This window comes from Capricornis sumatraensis, chromosome 23 (genome assembly GCF_032405125.1).
Source record: "Capricornis sumatraensis isolate serow.1 chromosome 23, serow.2, whole genome shotgun sequence".
NCBI classification, from domain to species: domain Eukaryota; kingdom Metazoa; phylum Chordata; class Mammalia; order Artiodactyla; family Bovidae; genus Capricornis; species Capricornis sumatraensis.
In genome coordinates, this window is record NC_091091.1 from 18,437,607 (window position 1) to 18,460,268 (window position 22,662).

Below are 22,662 nucleotides of genomic sequence, written 5' to 3' on the forward strand. Positions count from 1 at the left end.
GAAGGCAGGCAGGCACTTAATTAAGGAACGAGTCAAGAGCAATAATGAATTTTCAAAGACGCTCATGTGATACTCTTCCTGGGACATAAATCTAGATTGTTTAGCCGCGGTGGAAACTCCATCCAGATTATGTGTTACTAATTTAATAGAAAACCTAATCTGAGTATATAATACAGTAAAATATCAGATACTGAGTGACTGTTCTTCTGGAAAGGCTCTCAAACCCTGAAAGCTGGCCAAAGGCTTCCCCCAGCCCCACCCCCGCAAGTGCTATTGTGAATAGAAAAGAGGCTTAGAGCAAGGAGCTGCATGGTGAAAGAGTTGAAAACAAACAAACAAATTTGAAACCTGATTGGTTCTATTTGCACACAGGTAGAAGGATGGCTATGACTGACCACGTCAACAGGAAAGTCCAACCTTCCTATACCCTCACGGAGAAGGGAGGGGAAGGTGAGAGAGAGACAGTGACAGAGAGGCAGAAATAGGGACAGAGAGAAAGAGACAGTCACACACATGCAGACGTGGGAGTCAGAGGAGGGGAGAAGGAGAAGGAGAGAGACAACGAGAGAGGAAGAGGGAGTTGTGGAGGGGAGACACAGAGATGGAGACACACGGACAGAGAGAGGCGAACTGTAGTCTGAAATTAGAGAGACTGAGAGGTGATTTGCAATGACAACGAAGAGGCTAACATGAAAGGTTTAGGAGAAGCAGTGTGTCAAGTTCTGTGAATTTCTTAGCAGACAAGCAGGGCCTCAATGCGGTGCTCCTGGTGAGCACACATATCCTCTGCCTTGCAGGAAGGAGTTCACAGGTCAGTTTGCTGGTGGGGTGCCATGGGTACTATGACTTGCTAAGATCCATTCTCTACTAGCTACCCTCTAGAGGGCATCATGTCATTTTCCTCTGCGGCACAGTCACAGTTTGTAGTTATATGTTCAGTTAGGCAGTGTTCTTGCCTGGAGAATCCCAGGGACGGGGGAGCCTGGTAGGCTGCCGTCTATGGGGTCGCACAGAGTCAGACATGACTGAAGCGACTCAGCAGCAGCAGCAGCAGCAGCAGCAGCAGCAGGCAGTCTCTTTGTTTAATAACCAGCTCTCCCACAAGAAGGGAAGTGTTAGAAGGCAGGGACCATACCGGCTTATTTGCTGACTCCTTGTCACCTGGTGCGGTGACTTAAACACTTGAGTGGATTGATAACTGTTGTTGAATGAATGTGAAAGTGAACAGACTAACGAGGAAGAAGCAAATGAATACATGGCTGTGGAGGGATCTGGGCATTTTCCAAGCTGAGACAAGAGAAGGGCAACGTGGGCAGCCGGACCAGCACGGGCAGATGGATGGAGACAAAGCAAAAAAAAAAAAAGGGCAGCCAGGAGCGGCCACAGATGTCCCACCTTTGGGGGCATCTCACAGATATCTCACTACCACCTGTTGGAGAAGTGAAGTCCTTGTGTTGTAATGTTGACAAACAATTTCACACCACAATATCTATGATGACTTCTTATTTTCTGGCAACCCTCAAAGTCAAGAAATAATCAAATGTCTGTGGTGTAGGGCCTGTGGATGATACTTGCTAATGTTAGTAGAAGCAGGTAGCCAGAGAAGCAAGTACATGTCCAGTTGCAAACTGACTTGTAGGCAGTGCCCTGACGAAGGCCTGCCCACAGCTGTGCAGCTGCAGAGGCGGGCAAGGTCGCTGCTGGTGGTGAGGAGTTTAACTTGAAAACATTCAATCCAGTGCTCTTTCACTAAGTGCCTATATTTGCAACACAGTTCTTGTACATTTAAAGGAGGGAAAAGCTACAGATGTCAGAAGTGTCTTGAGGCTTCCTTGGCTTCACTAGGTCAGTTTCAGCCCCAGACAGGACAAGAAGGGCCAGCCCTGCCTCAGAGTGAGTTCCCTGCGGGTAAGAACTCATGCCGCTGCAGGAAGGAAGATCTTGAGAGAAAAGTGCGCAGGTGGGCAAGGCAGCATGTTTCAGTAACTTAATGATCTGCTTACAAATGGTCCTTCAGGGGGGCTCAGATCTTACACGGCAGGGCTGTGAGGACCTTCACTGGGTCCAGCTATGCCCCACCTCAGAGGGGACCCAGCTGGCAGAGAGAGACTGCAACCAGAGAGCTCAGGTAGAGAAAACACTACTGGAGATGATGTGTTACAAAGACGCCAGTTACCAAGGAGGCTGCTACGAGAAGTCAGCGCGTTAGTCAGCTTGGGCCGTTAGCTTGGGCTGAGTTGGCTCTCCCAACTGAAGGCAAACTTGATCCACAGAACCAGGTGGAGCGAGCAGGGGCGCAAGAGGAAGGTTCAAAGCAGGAGTCCCAGAAGTGGAGCAGCCTTCTAGGATGGATTAGAGTGACACGTGTGAGTTTAGTTTCCAGTAGCAAGATACCGCATCTTTCTCCTTTCTTTCCTTTCTCCTGATGGAGGAGGACAATCCTCTGAGATACTCAAGCAGCGCTAACTCCGCAAGTGGATTACCTGGGAAACAGCTGGACCCAGAAGAGGCTCCTGAGGCCTTAGCACCCAGAGCCTCAACAAAGTGACCTAAATGTATTACCTAAGTCAAAGGACCGACAGGACCACTGTACCATTCTCTGAAGGCAAAGACAGAAGCCAAAGAAGTAAATGAGAAAAAGATCAACAGATAGTGAAGTCACCCAGAGAGAGCTGTGCCATAACTTTCGTGTAGTGTTTCCATAAGCTTACCCTAAAAACACTAATTTATTATATAGTATGGTGTGGAACATGATGGTGTAAATCTGTGGGGCTCTTGAACACAAACTTTTCAAGAGAATTGGGAGCAAAGTTGAAAAGTGTGATAACAAACACACGTAGCTACCACTTGGTGGCAGCGTATCTAAACTAAAGACAGCGATGGTGAGGGGTGTGTGTGTGTGTGTGTGTGTGTGTGTGTGTGTGTGTGTGTGTGCATGCACGCACATGCACAAGTTCAGGGGAAGGGCCCCAAAATCTCAGGATCAGAACTCAACACCCCAGCTCCTTTCATTCAACACTGGGAGCCTCTCTGACAACCTTCCTACTTAGTAGTTATTTGGATTCCCTTTGGGGACCTTATTACTGTCCCCTTTCCAAAACTTAAAGTCAGAAAAGGGAAGATTTAAAATAGATAACCAACAAAAACCTATTGTAGAGCACATGGAACTCTGCTCAATGTTATGTGCCAGCCTGGATGGGAGAAGGGGTTGGGGGAGAATAGACATATGTATGGCTGAGTCCCTTCACTGTTCACTTGAAATTATCACAGCATTGTTAATTGGCTATACCCCAATACAAAATGTTTTTGCTGTTAAAAAATAAAAATTAAAAGAGAGAAAGGGGCAGGTTTGTCCCAACACAGTTAGATGAACTCTGGAGCAATGGTATGAGCTGGCCTAGCTGCACCCATCATGTTGTCCTGTGAGCGGATGAGTGAATGAGCCAGTGAGTCAGTTTGTGAATAAACACAGCCTAGTTTCCTTAATATATTTATTTTCAGTTTCTAGGGTTGAACTGTAACAAGGCGAGACGCTGATAACCTCCGCTATTCCATTTAGAAATAACTCTCCTGTAAGTATCTGTCCCAGGGCGGGCAAGTGTAGATGTGAGAGGAAGGGCAGGCCAGGAGGGTCCTCCAACCCAGTGGGCAGCTGAGAGCCTGGATCCCTGGGAGTCTGCAGACCCAGCTTCCTGACCCAGTTCTCTCTCGACGGGACTTAAAGTTACTTAGTTTTGGCACCTTAGCGCCCATTTCTCTTTAAAATGAAGATGATTATCCGCCAAGCCCCAGGATGATCACAGATTTTATCGCAGAGATAAAAGCAGTGCACTGACACGAAAGGCAGATGTTCCCAGTGGTAACTGTGCTGGTTGCTGTTATAAACATACGTCTTAGATTGATCGGCTTGCCCTGCTTGTTTATGGCCTAACCTGCCTTCTCTCCTAGAGTTGCTGGCCACCGGTAGTAAAATGAGTGGTTCCTCCCCAGGTCCCAGTGACTGCTGCTTCTGGGCCAGTAGTCATTCTCAAGGTTAAACCACAGACAGAAACTCAAATCATATCTAGATTCAGAAAATTCAGAGTTTATATGATCTGGAAAGTGAAAAATGCACTGGCTTTCCTTTGCCCATTCCCCAAACAGCCAAATTTTATAGCCTGCCCGTCTGTGGCCTCCTGCTAGCTCCAAGGCAACCAGAATCTCCCCTCACCCTATCCTGGCCCCATGTAACTTTACAAGTTGCCAACTGGCCGCAGACGAGACAAGCTCCCTAGCACTCTGCTGCCTTGGAAAGTGCTGCAGAGGCTCAGGGCTCCCGCTGTGAGAGGCCTGGTAGACCAGGAGGAGTGGGATGGCTGCCCTTAGTGTCCCCGCCAGCTCTGCACCGATGTGGTAGGCGGATTAGTGTGCTGGAGCATCTAAAGGCATAACAGGGGTTAAGGCTCTCTGTCGACACTAAATCAACTGCCAGTCAAGTGGGGGCTTCTCTCATTGTCCAACTGCTCCACCCAGGGCAGAAAATGTTGATGTGTGGTCTCTGGCTTCCCACAGGGGTACTTCTTGTTCTCCAAATGTTCTTTTGTGAATGGGCCTGTGTTCCAGATTGCAAAGGACTGTGTCTCCCCTGCACCCCGTTTTCTCACAAACAATGGGGAGTGGTAAGTGGCTGAAACACCAACGCTCCAGAATTGCTTGCTGGGTCCATGGAGAGAGGGATGGGTGTGCAAGGGCCAGAGGGCACCAGAGGCTGTTTCATGAGCCAACATCTGGGCCACAGAAACAGGAAGCCTGGCTGGAGCTGCTGGATGGTTTTTCTGAAAAGAAACCAGGACTACAAATTTGTGACTTTAGATGGAAATCTCTGGCACGGAGTAAGGAATGTAGTCCTAGAGACAGAGAGACCTGGGTTCAAACCTGAGCTGTATCACTTATTAGCTGTGAGACCTTGGGAGAGCTGCTTAACTTCTCTGTGCCTCAGCTTCCCCATTTGTAAGGTGCAGGTAATTAAGAGTACCCCTGTCTGGCTGCTTAGAGGTTTCAGGGAGGGAGAGGATGCGGGCAGTGGGGATGATGCCTTCTCTCCTCACCTCCCTGCTGGGTCACAGCTCATTGGGGAAGAGCTTCCATCAGCACCCCAGTCCTCCCAGTCAGGTGCTGGGAGAGAGTTTCTACCACTCTTTCCCTCTTTCTTCCCCTCCCCCAGAGGAGCAGCCAGTCTGATGGGCAGGCACTTAACAACCACAGTACCACACCTTCCAGGTGTTGGGGTAAGCGTCAAAGGCCCTGCAGTATCAGGTTCACTTCTGGCCACCCAACCTGCCCACATTTGTGGCTCCAAAACACCCTCTCTATGTCTGCTTCTCTGCCCATAGGTGGGAAAATCAGGCTCCACTCCCTATGGGCCAGATCCCTTCTCAGGCTGAAAGTTGGCAATACTCAATCCAACTCATTCTAGAAAGTCCTCCATCAAAAGAGCTGATAGATGTGTTGATGAGTATTTGTCTTCTCTTTCTTGAATCCACTAATTAGACCAGTGGGAAGGACAGCAAAGATGTAGGCAGTGTTTCAGAGTTCTTAGCATCTCATAGCAAATAATGGTAACATGAAAAGAAGGCTCCTAGAGGGCCGGGTGTATCCTCCTGCTTCAGGGCTGATATGCGCATTGAAATCCAATGTTATTTAGACCCGTGGTTCTCCAGGGGAGTGGCACTGCCCTCTACAGGGTATTTGGAAAACCTGTGAGGGTGTTTTGGGTTGTCACTATGATACAGGGACACAACTGGCATTGAGCAGAAGGCAGAAAGAGGCGACGACACCTTCAGTGCAGGGGGACAGCGCTATTTTGGGCCCCTCATGACTTTAAAATATTTCACTAGACCCACACATGAGTTTAAAAAATAACTGCTTATGATATGTATTTATACACATGTGTACAGATCTGTTTATACATATACACATGTGTATATATTTTTTAAATTAATATCAGCAGGTATAAGGAAAAATATGGGCAAAAAATTCTACCAAACTTAAGTGCTATAGTGGTTGGTGGAGTGGAGTCATAGACTTTTAATAACTTGGTTCTACATTTCTGTTTCCAATTTTTGGAAGAATGTGCTGTTTTTGCTATTGAATAAAATAAGATAAACAAAAAAGGGCAAAATTTGCTAAGCAATTTACAAAAAAAAATCATGTCCTGGAGATATGATATTTTGGAAATAAGTTTATTATACATTAATCCAGTAAAATTAGGTTAATGGAAAAAAAAAGGTTTTCATAACTTTCTGAGCCTAGAAGCTAAACTACTTCATTTATAAAATACAACTTGTATTGTTGCATGGTTTTCATATATATTAAACTTCCCAGGAATTCCATTACTATAAAAATAGGGAGGAGAATGCGAGAAATCACTCACCATTTAGGAAAATCCAGGCATTGATGCCAGCACTGCTGGCAGGAGCCAAATCACCAAAACAATGAACATATCAGCCAGCATTTGAGACTGTGACAGTGCCAGTGATTCAGAGAGTAGGTGACTGCATCTGCCTAATACACCATGTCCTCAGGTGCAGGTACCCTGAGCATTCCTCTCCTAGTTCTCTTCTATATTTCAATCAGGGCAATATTTGATTTCTAAAAATTTCATGTGTATTAATAGATAGGTCATATTATACCAATCTCACGTCAGCGTAGTGGATGGGGAGCATTACAGAATGTGTGCTATAAAAAAGGGGCTGGTGGGACTGATAAGAGTCAAAAGCCACTGATTTCACTTCTGGGATCTGAACGCAACACTTTTCATCAAGTCTGCCTTCCAGGCCCCTGCTTAAACTTTCCCGTAACAAAGCAGGAAGTTTGGAGAACAATTCTGCTTGTCATAGTACATGATGACCTGTCTAACTTTGTGTAAAATGGGATCTTCATCTCTCCAGAGTTGGGGTAAGGGTAAGCAAGGGACTTCCCCCACACAGAGCAGAAGGAAGAAATGCTTTTGTCAGCAGAACGACAGAGGCAGAACTGAGCCAGGCGACTTACAGAGGTCCTCGGTGGCAGCCGGGACGAAGGCCGCCATGGACTCGTACAGGTCCTCGTCACAGCCGGGGTTGAGGGAGCATTTCATGAGCAGGTCTGTGGACAGGTGGGCCATGGACTCATACACAGAGTCAGCCTCCTCCCCTTGCATCAGCTCCTCTTTAATGTGAGTCTTCAGCATGTCCACAGTTTCCTGAAAGAGAGGGGGGCCCCACAGGCACACTGACACAGCTGGGCTCTCTGGGCAGCATCAGGTGCGCGAGTGGCCTTGGGGCAGTCGGGTAAAGGCTCACAAGAATCAGGCTTGCAACTGGGTGTGCAGGACTGTATTTCCCACCAGACTGAACGCTTCTTGAGGAGCCAGGCTCAAGTCTTTGTTCTGTGTCCTTTGTTTTCACCTTTGTATCTTCCTCCAACACCAAGGAGCAGTTAGGCATTCCGAGGGGACATCTGTTAAATGTCCAATGCCTGAAGGATACAAATCTACCACCTTCTCATGAGTGCCTTTGATGTGTCAGGGAAGGGCTAGGGATGTGCTTATGCAGTGTATCCTGACATCCTTTCCACTGCTGCTTCTGGTTCACAGATGAGAAAACCAAAGCTCAGAAAAATCTGATGCCTTACTCAAGGATCCACAGTCCTGGCTTCTGACTTTTCTACCATACCTTAGTGGTTCCTCAAATGGGAACAAACGGCACACAAAGGGGGAACCTTTGCTGATTAGCCAGATGGAAATTCAAATGGGCTAAACAGAGCGGCAGCTAAGCTGCATAGTCAGAAGTCCCTTGGGAACTTGGTTCACCTGTCCTTGTTCCTTATATGAGGCTGCTCCAAAGTGCTTGACAGCACACTTCTCCAAAGTGCCCACCTCAGTTTTAAATCCTGTGTCCAGAAAGAGAGGTGGTCTTGGGTGAAACGCACTGAAGTCAGAGAGACCCGCCCCCTTTTGTAATTTCGCCTCCAGGTGGTGGTGAAGCCAGAGAGGTGACTTCTCTGAAACCCCTGCACAACTTTTCCTGGTAAGAAACTCTGGTGTTTCACAATCCTTATTTCAGCATCAACCCACAAAAATCCTCACTTTCATCATCACTACCCCAAGGGCACTAATCTGCTCTTGACACCCTGCATTGGTTCCCTGATGAACCCCAAGGAGCGGACCAGGTGACAGCTGCGAAGTGTTGGAGACTCAGAGTCTGACTTTCGGTTTTGGTATGGTGGAAAGAGGAAATGGGACGGTTCTTTGGAATCGTGAACAACATGCAGGGGTGACCTTTGCGGGGCAAAGCTGGAGATGCATTGGTTGAAGGGATTATAGTCTGAGAACAAAGATGATACTACAAATGTGAGCCAGATTAACTTCAGTGCAAACTGGACAAGCATCTTTCCACGACCCTATGACACAAAGTAGGATAACAGGCCCCAGCTTTAGCATCAACGAGGTTCACGTCCTATCTCCACCCGGACAAGTGTGGGGCCCTTGGCACAACTACTCTGCCTTTTGAGGTCCTTTTCCTCCTTTGTTGAAGAAAGATAACAATACTGTCAACTTCAAAGAATAGTGGGGAAGACTCAAGGAGACAACACATTTGCCAATCAAATAAATGCAATAAATAGTGGTCACTAATATGAACACAGTATGCTGTTAACAAAAACTATTGGCAGGGAAGCCTAACACTGCCTGTTATACATTTTTGACTCCAAAGTGAAGCCAAGTAAATGCTTCTAGACTGTAAGTACCTTTTAGCTTCATTTGTGCCAATGATACACCAAATAAGCATGCATGCTATTCTACTCATTCAATATATTTAATCACTCCCCAAATTTTGGAGGCCTCTCTATATATCTCAGTGAGTCATTGCCTTGTAGATTGTCAAGTCCAGAGCAGAGAGGTAAGTTTCTGGGGAGGTGTCAGGCTCACTCCTTTCTGGAGGTAGAAAACAAGACTAAATTGTGTTCATTGTTCCTTTTGAGGTCATAGCCTCATATGAGAGTCTGAGCTATTTCCGCATTGCTGCTGTGAATCGTGAAAATGGAAGAAAACCAGAAAAGGGTGGAGTCACAGAGGGCATCTGCCTCCAAAACAATGGAAGGAATTTGGGGGCGTGTATCAAGGCCAAGATACAGGATGAGATTACACTCAAAGAAGGACCCCCAAGTTGATGATCGAGGAGGATCTGTGGCTCCTAAACTAGAGAAGCGGTTAAACCTGAAGACAGGCAGAGGCTCAGAAAGTGAGAGAGGTTCTCAGGAGGTGGGGCCTCACGGCTGGCCGCCCTGTAGCCTCAGATGCAGAGTTTACTGTGGTCAGTGCTAAGCAAGGAACCAAGTTTAACAGTTAACCTGGGCTTGACGGTGGGCGAAGCAGCTGGGAACATCCTGCCAAGTGCCTCGAAGGTGGGTGGGGAGGCAGCTGGAAAGAGGCGTTGGCATCTGCCCTCAGCAGATTCACTCGGCAGATGTCTCTGTAAAGTCTTCGAGGGTGGATCTTAGTGCTTTACCTACATTATCTCTTTTTATCCTCAAAACAATCCCAAGAGTAGAACTATTATCATCTTTCTCCTGCATGTTAAGAAACTGAGAGAGAAGGAGTATGGATACATGATTTGCCCAAAGTCATGTGGCTAACAAGCATTGATAGGGAAACTGGACCCGGGTCCATGTGACTCCAGGCTTCCCAGGTGACACTGGTGGTAAAGAACCTGCCTGCCGATGCAGGAGACGTTAAGAGATGGGGGTTTGATCTCGCGTTCAATCCTGCATGAGGAAAATCCCCCGGAGGAGGGCATGGCAACCCACTCCAGTGTTGCCTGGAGAATCCCATGGACAGAGGAACCTGGTGGGCTACGGTCCATGGGTCGCAAAGAGTTGGACATGACTGAACGCACACATGCACAACATATGATTCCAGGGCTCATCTCTTCAGCCCGCGTATACTGGCCCTGCCAGCAGAGGCACATGAGGACATGCTAGAGATGAAGTCCACCCAGATGTTTGGTGCAAAGGCAGCCCTGGGGACCACATGGTGCATCTCCAATTCCCAGGGCCTCTCCCGCCTTGACCTTACCACATACTCGTCGATGAACTGCCGCAGGTCCCGGAAGCCGTGTTTCTCGGCGATGGTGTTAGGATAGTGGCCGTGCTTGTTGGCAACACTGTAGGCCTGTAGGGCTCCCGGGCAGGTGAGCAACAAGGCAGTGAGGTTCTTTAGTCCGTACTTGGCAGCAAAGTGCAACAAAGTGGGCAGCTCTTCATCCCTTTGATCTGAAACATTGTCAAGCAAAATGAAATGATCAGAGAAAGCCCAGGGCACCATGCTCATGGAGATGACACTGGAGACCTCGCACCCAGCAGATGCTCCTTGGCTGATGGACCTAACACCTACTGGCTTCCTCTGGGGCACTGCTGAAGACGACAGAAGAAATGGTATGTCAATTAATTAGCAAATCTATCATTAATATCCTGCCTCCTTTCTCTAAAAGGATTGGAGGATCCTGAGAAATAACACCAGTTCAAAATATGTGGATATTCTAAGTGTTTTTTTTTAAAAAGCAGCCATGAAGAGCAACAGGGATCGTGTTTTGAACATCTCTTCAAATTTCAGAACACTTTAAAATAACCGCTTTATGTATGCTGATTAAACGAAAGAAATCCTGGGACTTCCCTGGTGGTCCAGGGGTTAGGACTCGGTGCTTTCACTACTGTGGGCACATGTTCAATTTCTAGTTAGGTAACTAAGATCCTGCAAACTGTGTGGCGTGGGGGGGCAGGGGGGCAAGGGGTAGGAAATCCATCTTCTTAGCTCTTATGCCCAGTTTCATAACATGTGCCAAGTAATCCTGAGGCTGTTACTTAGACATTCCATGACCTTTAGTTTTGAACTAGAAAATATTTCCATACTATCGCAAAGGGACCTGGGAGGATTAACAAGGTGGTTTTCAGTGAGCTCTTTGTTGAGGACAGGCTTTGAGTGATGTTATTAACATACACGAACCCCAGGATGTTCATTAACCTTCTGATTTTTGAGAAACAAAGTGCTCCGGAGAGTCACTGGTCCCCGTAAGCCCCTCCACCTACTAATACGTGATACAGCAAGTCAAACTCAACCAAGGAAACAGACATGTTTGTGTTGGGAAGTTGGGGACAAATCTCTTTTTTAAATTTTTATAAAAGTTGATTTCGAAGCCCAAAGTGAAAGTGAAAATGAGGGGCACTCAGTCGTATCCAACTCTTTGTGACCCCATGGATTATATAGTCCATGGAATTCTCCAGTCCAGAATACTAGAGTGGGTAGCCGTTCCCTTCTCCAGGGGATCTTCCCAACCCAGGAATCAAATCGGGGTCTCCTGCATTGCAGGCAGATTCTTTACCAACGGAGCTATGAGGGAAGCCCCAAAGTGGTAGATAAATAAACAGATAAATATATGTATATATACATATGTCTTATATATATATATGTGTGTGTGTATACATAAATATGTATAAGTATCTTTTTAATAAGACAAACCCAGGGACATCCTGGTGGTCCAGGGGTTAAGACTTTGCCTTACAATGCCGGGGGTTTGGGCTCCATCTCTGGTCAGGGAGCTAACATCCCACATGCCTTGCAACCAAAAAGAACATAAACAACAAAAACAATACTGCAATAAATTCAATAAAAACTTTAAAAATGGTCCATGTTGAAAAAAAATCTAAAAAAAAAAAAAAATGAAGAGACAAGCCCAGCATCCTATTCACCAGGATATAATCTTTGGAATGAAGGTCTGAAAACGTCCCCAGGATCACCCATGATTGTCAAGCTATGAAATATTCTCTCCCGAGCCTGAATAGGGAATATTAACACCTGCTCAAAGTGATGCAAGAACATTCCACAGTAGGAAAATGGGGAGAGGCAACAAGAAAATGCCCCCAGGAGATGGACTTGAAGGTAATATAACCTCATCCTTATGGCTCTCAGAGGCTGTGGAAGGATAAAATGCAGGCAGTGAGTAACCAGAGGCTTGGGTTCCTCCTGGGCAGTGCAGCTGTGGCGTGAAGGAAAAACAGCATCCGCAAAAGTGCCATAACAAGCATCCAGTCCACCGTGCAGGGCACCACCCCCATGCAAGTGGTTCTCCCAGCTCCCAGCAAGGCACACATGCCCACAAGACTGCTCCTCCCTCGTCAAACAAATGATTGTTTTGTGCCTACTGTGAGCCACCAGGCACAGCCCTGTGTTCATCCAACTGACAGACCAGCAAAAAAGACAAAGCTGAAGAGTACAAGAACCCCACATGCTAGGGGAGCCTACAGCATGTCGGTGGGACCTACCTGAGGAAGTGCTTCCTAAGCTGCTGCAGGAGGAGGGGAGGAAGAAGCTGTACTCTCATAGGTTGAGGTAGCAAGAGGCAGGGTGGAACTTTCATTGGGTAAAAGAAGTTTATACCTTCTGTAGAGCAGAGCATAGAAGCCAAGGGAGAGAACAGAAAGGGGTGAGAGCAGAAAGACTACAGGAGCCCCTGGGGAAGGGCTTGTGAAAGGTTAAGCAGTTTGGACCTTAGAAGACAAGTGGGAGCCACAGAGGGTATTTAGTAAGGGAGTGAGATATCTGGGCTTATAATTTAGAATCCCAGGCTGACCAGAGAAGCATGACTGTTTCTCAGAGGATGAGACAAGTGGGAGCCACAGAGGGTATTTAGTAAGGGAGTGAGATATCTGGGCTTATAATTTAGAATCCCAGGCTGCAGAGAAGCATGACTGTTTCTCAGAGGATGAACGGAGGAGCAGGACCCAGTAGAAAGCATGAGCACGGGCTGACTGCATGCTGAAACCGACCAACTGAAATTGACCTGTGGCCTTTTCCTTGAGTTCTGACTGTCAACTTACTCGTCATCATGTCTTCTTCCTCCAGCTGGTTGATTCCAAAGAGGTGCAGCCCACTTGCAGGAATGTTGTTCTTCAGGGACTCCGTTAGCAGTTTATCAAGGGTCTCCGTGTTGTAGGGCACAATTTTAAAGGCCTAAATACAAAAGTGAAGACGGTCAGATTTTAAATCTAGCTATCTCCCACCCTTTTCATACTGTTACATCTTTTTGCCTTAATTGATGCTTTCGAACTGTGGTGTTGGAGAAGACTCTTGAGGGTCCCTTGGACAACAAGGAGATCAAATCAGTGCAATCCTAAAGGGAATCAACCCTGAATATTCATTGAAAGGACTGATGCTGAAGCTGGAACTCCAACACTTTGGGCACCTGATGCAAAAAGCCAACTCATTGGAAAAGACCCTGATGCTGGGAAAGATTGAGGTCAGGAGGAGAAGGGGATAACAGAGGATGAGATGGTTGGATGGCATCACCGACTCAATGGACATGAGTTTGAGCAACTTCTGGGAGATGGTGAAGGACAGGGAAGTCTGGCATGCCACAGTCCAACTGAGCAACTGAACAACAACAACGATCTCCCACCCAACAGATTTCAGATTGTGAACCATGAGCAGAAACCACAGGTACAGAAAACTCTGGGGTCCTTTCATCATCCTTACCTGACACATGAACTCCACAGGATTTGCAGCATTGGACAATAAATTCCCAATCTCCTCCATGTCAGTATAATAGCTGATAAAGGTGTCACACACCACTAAGTCCCCGGAATATATCTTCAGAGAAACATTTCCAGATGAAAGGTCTGGATGGAAGAAAAGATACTATAAAACTGTGTTGGTTTTTTTTTTTGAAGAGTACAGGGGAAAGTGTTCCTGGATTACTTAAACGGTGAAGAAATGAACTGGGGATTGGAAGAAAGGGTTTGGAGGTGAACTGCAGGGTTGGGAAGTGAGGGACAGAGCAGAAGAAGCAGGGAGCAGACTGACACATAGGAGAGCTCCATGTCAGAGGGATTATCCGCACTGGGTCTGCAATTTAACTTTTGGAAGATTTTCATCTGCTTTACTCACTACTGCAGGCCCCGAGTCACAACAGACAGGAAGAAGAGCTGAATTGAAAGCACTTTATATAAAGGCCAGTGGTCACCAGAGGCGGGGGAGATGCTGGCCAGTGGTCACCAGAGGCAGGGGCGATGCTGGCGGTGGGACCCCGCGCTTCCGCCCATCGCACCAGCAGAACTGATTCCCCTGCTGTGCTGCAGTCATTACTGTGTGTGCTCCCTGAGTGTTCTCTCTTCTACACCACAGGAAGGGGTTTTGAGGGGGAAAGAAAAAATTAAAAATACACCAACCACAAAGATTCGATTCACAAAAGAGGAAATGTGACAAGTAGAGAACATGGAAAAATATTTAACCTCACTAGTAATCAAAAAAAGGCAAATTAAAATAATGGACTACTTTTTAGAAAGATATTAAATTAGCAAAAATATTCAAAGTGACAAGGCCTAGTGTTGGTGATGAGATAGCAGATAAACTTGACTGTAGTAATATTCTGTAAGGCAACTAAGCATCATCTTTCAGGACCCTTAAAAACACCCTGTGTTTGAGGAATTCCATCCCTAGGACACTATGCTAAACACAATAGAAACAAAACCTGCATAAAGATGCTCAATACGTCATCATTTAAAATAATAAGAAGATAGTAAGAAATCAAAAATGACATAAATAGGCAATAATGAGGAAATGAAAAATTAAAAGATATTTCTATTCAGCTGAGTATTATACAGCTTTAAAAATTATGGTTTTAAGATATAGGTCCAATTCAAGGAACTAGTTTTATAAATTATGGTACATCTACACATTGGATTACCTTGCAACCATTAAGCATCATTTTGTCAAAATAATATTTATTAACATGGGAAAATATTCACAGTGTATTTCCAGGTAACGAAAGTTGGTTACAAGACAAAGTTTTGTACAGAGATGTGGGAAAATACAGAAACCAGTGATTTCCTTTGGGGGCATATGGGTAATTTTCCACCTACTTCCTTTTATGGTTACTGTATTCTCCAGGTTTTCTATATTGAGCACACATTACTTTTGTAATAGAAAAATATATATATAAAATTGAGAGTTTCAAAGTCCATGTAATAGTACAGTGGTAAAAGGATGGAGACAGGATAAATTAAGGTTACATAAAGAAAACAAGAATATAAGAGAATAGATTCTATTGGAACAACTATGTTTTTAAAAATTAGGAACAAAGGCAAAGAAGACTTAGTGGTAGGGTGTCAGATGACTTTATCCCTACTTTTCCTATTTTTCTCTAATTTTAAAAAATGTTAATACGTTAACTTTGTAAACATTGTACTATATCCATTTCCTCCCCATCACACATGTATGCTTCTACAACTTCTTTTTCCTTTCAAGAGAATATGACAACCAATCCAAATCTTGCTTGTCACTTTTCTCAATGACTGATAAAGACAGCTGTCAATAAGGTAAAGAAAAAAGGGGCCTCTTCACATGAGGCCTAATTTCTGGAGGTCAATGGGGCTACTTACTGGGAGCTTTCACGGAAACAGTGTACTCATTCTCCAGCTTGGCTTCCACCCTTATCGAGGGAGAATCCTCACGAGAAAATTCGGCTTCTGTTGTCACCTTCTCATCCAACTTACATCTCACGATGACGTAGACAGTGGTTTCTGCCTGGAATGGGAGACCAGTCATTGTTCCTTCTCCCTGGTTTTTGGAGCCCCAGCTCTCCCGAGTGAAATTGCTCCAGACAGGGTGGGGTCTGCAGTCCAGTGCCAGGCAGTGACTGCTTGCCACAGGTCCCAAAAGACCAGTTACAAAGCCCAAGATTGAACATTTATAACCCTTAGTAGCAATTTGATCATCTTATGTCTGTCAAACCTGATAATAATTTTAAAACCTGGGGCTGGTATTTTATATGTCTGTTTATTTACTTTTTCATAGCATTTCTTTTTTGTTGTACATTATGAAAGTATTGGTCCATGGCAGAATTGGAAACTTGAAAGAACATTTTTAAAAAGTTCTTCACCACAGATAGTTTGAGAAGCAGTATTCTAGATCAGGGCCTTTTTCATGAGTCGGTTCTTCGCATCAGGTGGCCAAAGTGTTGGAGTTTCAGCTTCAGCATCAGTCCTTCCAAAGAATATTCAGGACTGATTTCCTTTAGGATGGACTGGTTGGATCTCCCTGCAGTCCAAGGGACTCTCAAGAGTCTTCTCCAACACCACAGCTCAAAAGCGTCAATTTTTGGCACTCAGCTTTCTTTATAGTCCAACTCTCACATCCATACACAACTACTGGAAAAGACCCTGATGCTGGGAAAGACTGAAGGTGGGAGGAGAAGGGGACGACAAAGGATGAGATGGTTTGATGGCATCCCCGACGTGATAGACATGCATTTGAACAAGCTCTGGGAATTGGTGATGGACAGGGAAGCCTGGCGTGCTCCAGTCCATGGGATGGCAAAGACTCAGACACGACTGAGCAACTGAACTGAACTGATTCTAGATCAACCTCAGTATCCAAAGTGAGGCCAAGGGATCAGCAGCATTGGTATCGATGGAAGCTTGTTAGATATGCAGAATCTCAAGCCCTGCCTGGACCCACCAGACACCACACCAGAGTATGCATTTTACCAAGACCCTTCGGTGACTCAGCCTTACAGAGCAAGAGGCACTGATTCACAGAAGACTTCTTGAATTTTGGAATTTATGCTCTTCTCAGATGGACAAAGATGGAGAAGCTCTATACAGTCACCAAAAACAAGACTGGGAGCTGACTGTGGCTCAAATCATGAACTCCTTATTGCCAAATTCAGACTGAAATTGAAGAAAGTAGGGAAAACCACTAGACCATTCAGGTATGACTTAAATCAAATCCCTTATGATTATACAGTGGAAGTGAGAAATAGATTTAAGGGACTAGATTTGATAGATAGAGTGCCTGATGAACTGTGGACGGAGGTTTGTGACATTGTACAGGAGACAGGGATCAAGACCATCCCCATGGAAAAGAAATGCAAAAAAGCAAAATGGCTGTCTGAGGAGGCCTTACAAATAGCTGTGAAAGAAGAAAAGCAAAAAGCAAAGGAGAAAAGGGAAGATATAAGCATCTGAATGCAGAGTTCCAAAGAATAACAAGGAGAGATAAAAAGCCTTCCTCAGCGATCAATGCAAAGAAATAGAGGAAAACAACAGAACGGGAAAGACTAGAGATCTCTTCGAGAAAATTAGAGATATCAAGGGAACATTTCATGCAAAGATGGGCTCGATAAAGGACAGAAATGGTATGGACCTAACAGAAGCAGAAGATATTAAGAGGAGGTGGCAAGAATACACAGAAGAACTGTACAAAAAAGATCTTCATGACCAAGATAATCACGATGGTGTGATCACTCACATAGAGCCAGACATCCTGGAATGTGAAGTCAAGTGGGCCTTAGAAAGCATCACTACAAACAAAGCTAGTGGAGGTGATGGAATTCCAGTGGAGCTGTTTCAAATCCTGAAAGATGATGCTGTGAAAGTGCTGCACTCAATATGCCAGCAAATTTGGAAAACTCAGCAGTGGCCACAGGACTGGAAAAGGTCAGTTCCAATCTCAAAGAAAGGCAATGCCAAAGAATGCCTAAACTACCACACAATTGCACTCATCTCACACGCTAGTAAAGTGATGCTCAAAATCCTCCAAGCCAGGCTTCAGCAATACGTGAACCATGAACTTCCAGATGTTCAAGCTGGTTTTAGAAAAGGCAGAGGAACCAGAGATCAAATTGCCAACATCCGCTGGATCGTAGAAAGAGCAAGAGAGTTCCAGAAAAACATCTATTTCTGCTTTATTGACCATGCCAAAGCCTTTGACTGTGTGGATCACAATAAACTGTGGAAAATTCTGAAAGAGATGGGAATACCAGACCACCTGACCTGACTCTTGAGAAACCTGTATGCAGGTCAGGAAGCAACAGTTAGAACTGGACATGGAACAACAGACTGGTTCCCAATAGGAAAAGGAGTACGTCAAGGCTGTATATTGTCACCCTGTTTATTTAACTTCTATGCAGAGTACATCATGAGAAATGCTGGGCTCAAAGAAGCACAAGCTAGAATCAAGATTGCTGGGAAAGTGAAAGAGGAGAGTGAAAAGGTTGGCTTAAAGCTCAACATTCAGAAAACGAAGACATGGCATCTGGTCCCATCACTTCATGGGAAATAGATGGGGAAACAGTGTCAGACTTTTTTTTTGTTTTTTTTGCTCCAAAATCACTGCAGATGGTGATTGCAGCCATGAAATTAAAAGACACTTACTCCTTGGAAGGAAAGTTATGGCCAACCTAGATCCATACTGAAAAGCAGAGACATTACTTTTCCAACAAAGGTCCATCTGGTCAAGGCTATGGTTTTCCTGTGGTCATGTATCGATGTGAGAGTTGGACTGTGAAGAAAGCTGAGCGCCAAAGAATTGGTGCTTTTGAACTGTGGTGTTGGGAAGACTCTTGAGAGTCCCTTGGACTGCAAGGAGGTCCAACCAGTCCATTCTAAAGGATATCAGTCCTGGGTGTTCACTGGAGGGACTGATGCTAAAGCTGAAACTCCAGTACTGTGGCCATCTCATGTGAAGAGTTGACTCATTGGAAAAGACTCTGATGCTGGGAGAGATTGGGGGCAGGAGAAGGGGACGACAGAGGATGAGATGGCTGGATGGCATCGTCGACTCAATAGACATGAGTTTGGGTAAACTCTGGGAGTTGGTGATCGTCAGGGAGGCCTGGCGTGCTGTGATTCATGGTGTTGCAAAGAGTTGGACATGACTGAGCGACTGAAATGAACAGATGAACAAAAATAACTGATTGGAGGATTAATTTTCCCAAGGCATTGAGCACCCTGAGTACAGTTTTATATTGTTTTGAGATCTCTTGTCAAACCTGCCAAATGGAATTATCCATTTTACTGTGATGGTTATGCTGGTTAAGTTCTTAAGACATTGAACTAGAAAGGACAGGCTGTTCAAAAAACAAGCGAAAAGGAGAAATTTCTGGCCATAGCTATTCCCCAGATGTTCATTGTAAAATTCTGCTCTCAAGCCTTTAGCGGAGGCCTTTGTGACGAGGGCCACTCTTGATTCCAGAGCAGGTTGGGGGGGGGAGGTGCAGGCCTGTGACCCTGGCTCACAGAGGCTGCTGAGGGTGAATGTGAGTGTGTTTGTGGTGGACCTGTCTCCCACTGTGGGTCCAGCCCTGTCCAACCTGCTCCTTCTCCCAAGGAGTGGGGGGAGCCACTGAAAATGAATGTGTCTCCCCCTTGACAGTCATGACCCAACCAACGCCAGCACAGCTGCCCCAGGATCCAGAGACCTGGAGCAGGCAGCAGAGAGAATCCTGGGTCAGTGGGAGCCAGCACAAGAGATGGAGCCAAAGCCCGGAAAATCAGGGAGGTGTGGGTGGGGCATTATCCTTCAGTTCCAAACCCTCCTCACAGTCTCCCGTCTGATGTCAGGATGAGAGGGGCGTGGGGAAGGCAGGAAAGAGTATAGGAAGACTAGAAACTGCATGCCCACCACAAAGCCTGGCTGGTCAGGAAAAGGAGTGAAGTGGGTACAAAGAAAAGGGACTGATGAGAACCAGGGATGCATCTAATGGCCCAGCTGCTCATCTCAGACCTGGTTATTACCAGATTCTGGTCCAAAGGAAGCTGGAAACTGATTTTCATGCCTAATTTTTAAAACACTGAGCAGCTCAAACCAAACACATCTGTGAGTTCAATCCAGTCCGAAGAAGCAGCTTGCAACCCCCATGGAGGGCGTCCTTGCCCAACGCCTTGTGGTCTCAGACTGCACAGAAAACCACTCACAAGTGTAGAGAAGCTAAGACTTCCCATTTCCATGGCCCTTCCGCCCTCTTGCCTCCAGGAGCCCACAGTGGCAAACCTAGCACAGGCTCCTACCCACAAGAAAGCGTTTCACTGCTCTGAAGCAATATTACACATTTTTTTAATCAGAAAAGGAAAGATAATGAAAAACTATCAATACTGTGGTAGTATTCAAATAACAGTGGCTCATCAGTTGGTTATCACATTCAAATCATCTCTTAACGTGGGTCCTACCCCTGAAAATGTTAGTCATGTTATGCTCCGGCATTACGGAGAAGGCAATGGCACCCCACTCCAGTACTCTTGCCTGGAAAATCCCATGGGCGGAGGAGCCTGGTAGGCTGCAGTCCATGGGGTCGCAAAGAGTCCGACACGACTGAGCGACTTCACTTTCACTTTTCACTTTCATGCATTGGAGAAGGAAATGGCAACCCACTCCAGTGTTCTTGCCTGGAGAATCCCAGGGACGGGGGAGCCTGGGGAGCTGCTGTCTATGGGGTCGCACAGAGTCAGACACGACTGAAGTGACTTAGCAGCAGCAGCAGCTCAGGCATTAAGCTGAGCTTATCACTTATCATTTCCTTTTCAAGTGATACTGGCCAGCAAGTTTCAGCCATCAAGCTTTGAGGCACTTTTGGGCCATACAAGGAGCCAGGTGACAGAGAAGCAAGCTGTCAAAATGCCCAGCACTGGCCTGGAAGGACCAGACCCAGGCCTCTAACTCCAAGGTTGGCATACAGTGTGTTGTAATGTTCATATCTGCTGGTCTTCAACACATTCTAAGTTTTTGTCTCATGAACTTAATGTCTTGGGTTGATGACACATACATTCCTGGGCTCTTCTCCCTTGACTTAAAGGAGTGAGGAATGTCCAGGGCCCAGGCACTGGGGGCCCCAGGGGGGCTAATGTATATGGAAGCCCTACAAGAAAGCTGGGATTACACAAAGGTGTGCCAGGAGAACACCGCCCCCTTTACTACATCCACTAAGAAGCCCTGAAGCCCATGCTCCGCCATCCATCCACCAGCCCCAGAGGTGCTTACCCCACAGCGGATGCGCCCCGGCTGCACCACCATCAGGGTCCCAGGCGGAGTCTCCAGCGGCGGCAGGCTCTGCTGCTTTGAGTAGGGAAGGACCTTCTCGTCCTCAGTCTCGGGGTCAGTGACGGAGTCGCAGCCAGAATCTACGGCACAGAGAACACAGCTGAATGGAAAGGAAAGGAAGCAGAGCCGGGCATGTCCCAGCCTCATTAAAACCCCAAACGTTACCAAATAGGAAATGGTTCCGAATGTCGAACAAATACAAGCTGAAGGGAGTGACTCAGGAAATCACGAAAGAGGACCTCCTGGGGAAAAGTCAACCCCCATGGAGGCCACGAGGATCGGGTGACAGCAGGAAGATGATGGTGGAGAGAAAGGCCAAGACGTCTGGGGCGGGCTGCTGTCTGAGGCTGGCAGGTCTGGTCGCAAACAACAGACCTCTGCAGGCTTTACCTCTGGACTTCTTGCAGGGCCGGCTCTGGTGACTGTGAGGAAAGAGGCCCCTTCTCCTCAAGGGGAGGGGTGTCAAGAATAGGCTGTCCACTTAAAGGCCATCTTTTGAACATCAGGTAAAACCTGTGCTTTCCAGGAAGTCATTGTTCCTCAAGGTCATGGCCACCCAGCCTACTCCCTCCAGGGCAGTGGTAAAAGGCAATCACTCTAACAAACCTTAGAGTGTCACTGGGTCCCAAATCAGTATCACAGCCAACACCTCTGCCATGGGAAGACTGGAGCGTGCTCGGGTTTGGAGCAGGTGAGCAGGGGTATGCAGATAGAGCATGGCATGGAATGAGGTAATGCTGAGATGAGGGTAGATGCAACCCACCAGAGCTCTAAAGCAGGGACTCTTAACCAGGGCTCAACAACTGATAGGGTGCCTGGGTGGAAGAGTCTGCGTGTCTGTGTGTGCATGTGTGTGTATTTGCCTAAACTTCTCTGGAGATAGTCCAGGGCTTCATCAGATCCTCAAAGAGGGACAAAATGGTTAAGAACGGCTGCGAGGAACCAGAAGGTCCATCTAGTCCCTTCCTCAGGCTTGTTCTTCTCCATTTCTAAACCACCGACAGAGCCAGACAACTGTGCTAGGAGCTGTGAGAACACAAGTGTGAACCAAACACCCATCCTGCCTTCAGAGAGCCCATCTTCCAGAAGGGCTGGAGAGGGGTTAATTTGGCTGATTCCGGCAAGCTGGCCTCCCATGGCAGGAGTGACATCCATCCTGGGAGAAAGCTGGGATGGCAGATCAGGCCACTGATATATCCCCAAAGAAATCTGTAACACAGGCTTGCTCTCTAGATCCCAGGTCATGCCCGGGGAGGGCTGTGCCGCCACCACCATGAAGGCTGAGGTGCCAGAGCAGGTGTGGGGAACCCATCACCACCTTGTCCTAGGGCTATAACTGTGAGGGAAGGGTCTCCGGAACCCGCCCAGGCCAGAGGAGGGCCCAAGACCTCCGAGATATGCAACTTAAAAGCCCCGTAGCCTTGGGCAGGGGTCTGGTCCTGGAGCCTGACATGGGCTCTGACAGATGTCTACATACAGGTCCAGAGTGTGACGGACAGTGAGGCAGGTCCTCCCGCCGCCTGGTCCCTCTCTGTGGTTCCACCCAAGACGCACCAGTCCAGAAGGCGGGGCTGAGTGCAGCCTGGTCTCTGACCTTGGTAGCACAATGGGAATCCAGGCAGAAGTTAGTGCTGAGTCCTAAGGAGACAGGTACTGTTTCTCACCCTGTGCCAGAGCCATAATCTCCTCTATCTCTCCTTTCCTTTCAGGCCTACTGACTCCCCTTTCACTCAGTGCTAATGACCAATGCCCCTCGACCCCTTCACAAAGGCGAA

General features: G+C 46.7%; 1 protein-coding gene across 1 annotated transcript in view; it reads right to left on the bottom strand.

The window, feature by feature from the left end:
- PIK3AP1 (phosphoinositide-3-kinase adaptor protein 1) overlaps positions 1 to 22,662 on the bottom strand; it is a 120,629-nt gene that overhangs the window by 41,693 nt on the left and 56,274 nt on the right. The window contains exons 3-8 of the mRNA XM_068961454.1: positions 20,828 to 20,967; positions 15,451 to 15,595; positions 13,547 to 13,689; positions 12,892 to 13,024; positions 10,094 to 10,290; positions 7,033 to 7,222 (exon numbers count right to left, since the gene is read on the bottom strand). Coding sequence (XP_068817555.1) covers positions 7,033 to 7,222; positions 10,094 to 10,290; positions 12,892 to 13,024; positions 13,547 to 13,689; positions 15,451 to 15,595; positions 20,828 to 20,967 — 948 coding nt within the window. The remainder of the gene's footprint in view (positions 1 to 7,032; positions 7,223 to 10,093; positions 10,291 to 12,891; positions 13,025 to 13,546; positions 13,690 to 15,450; positions 15,596 to 20,827; positions 20,968 to 22,662) is intronic.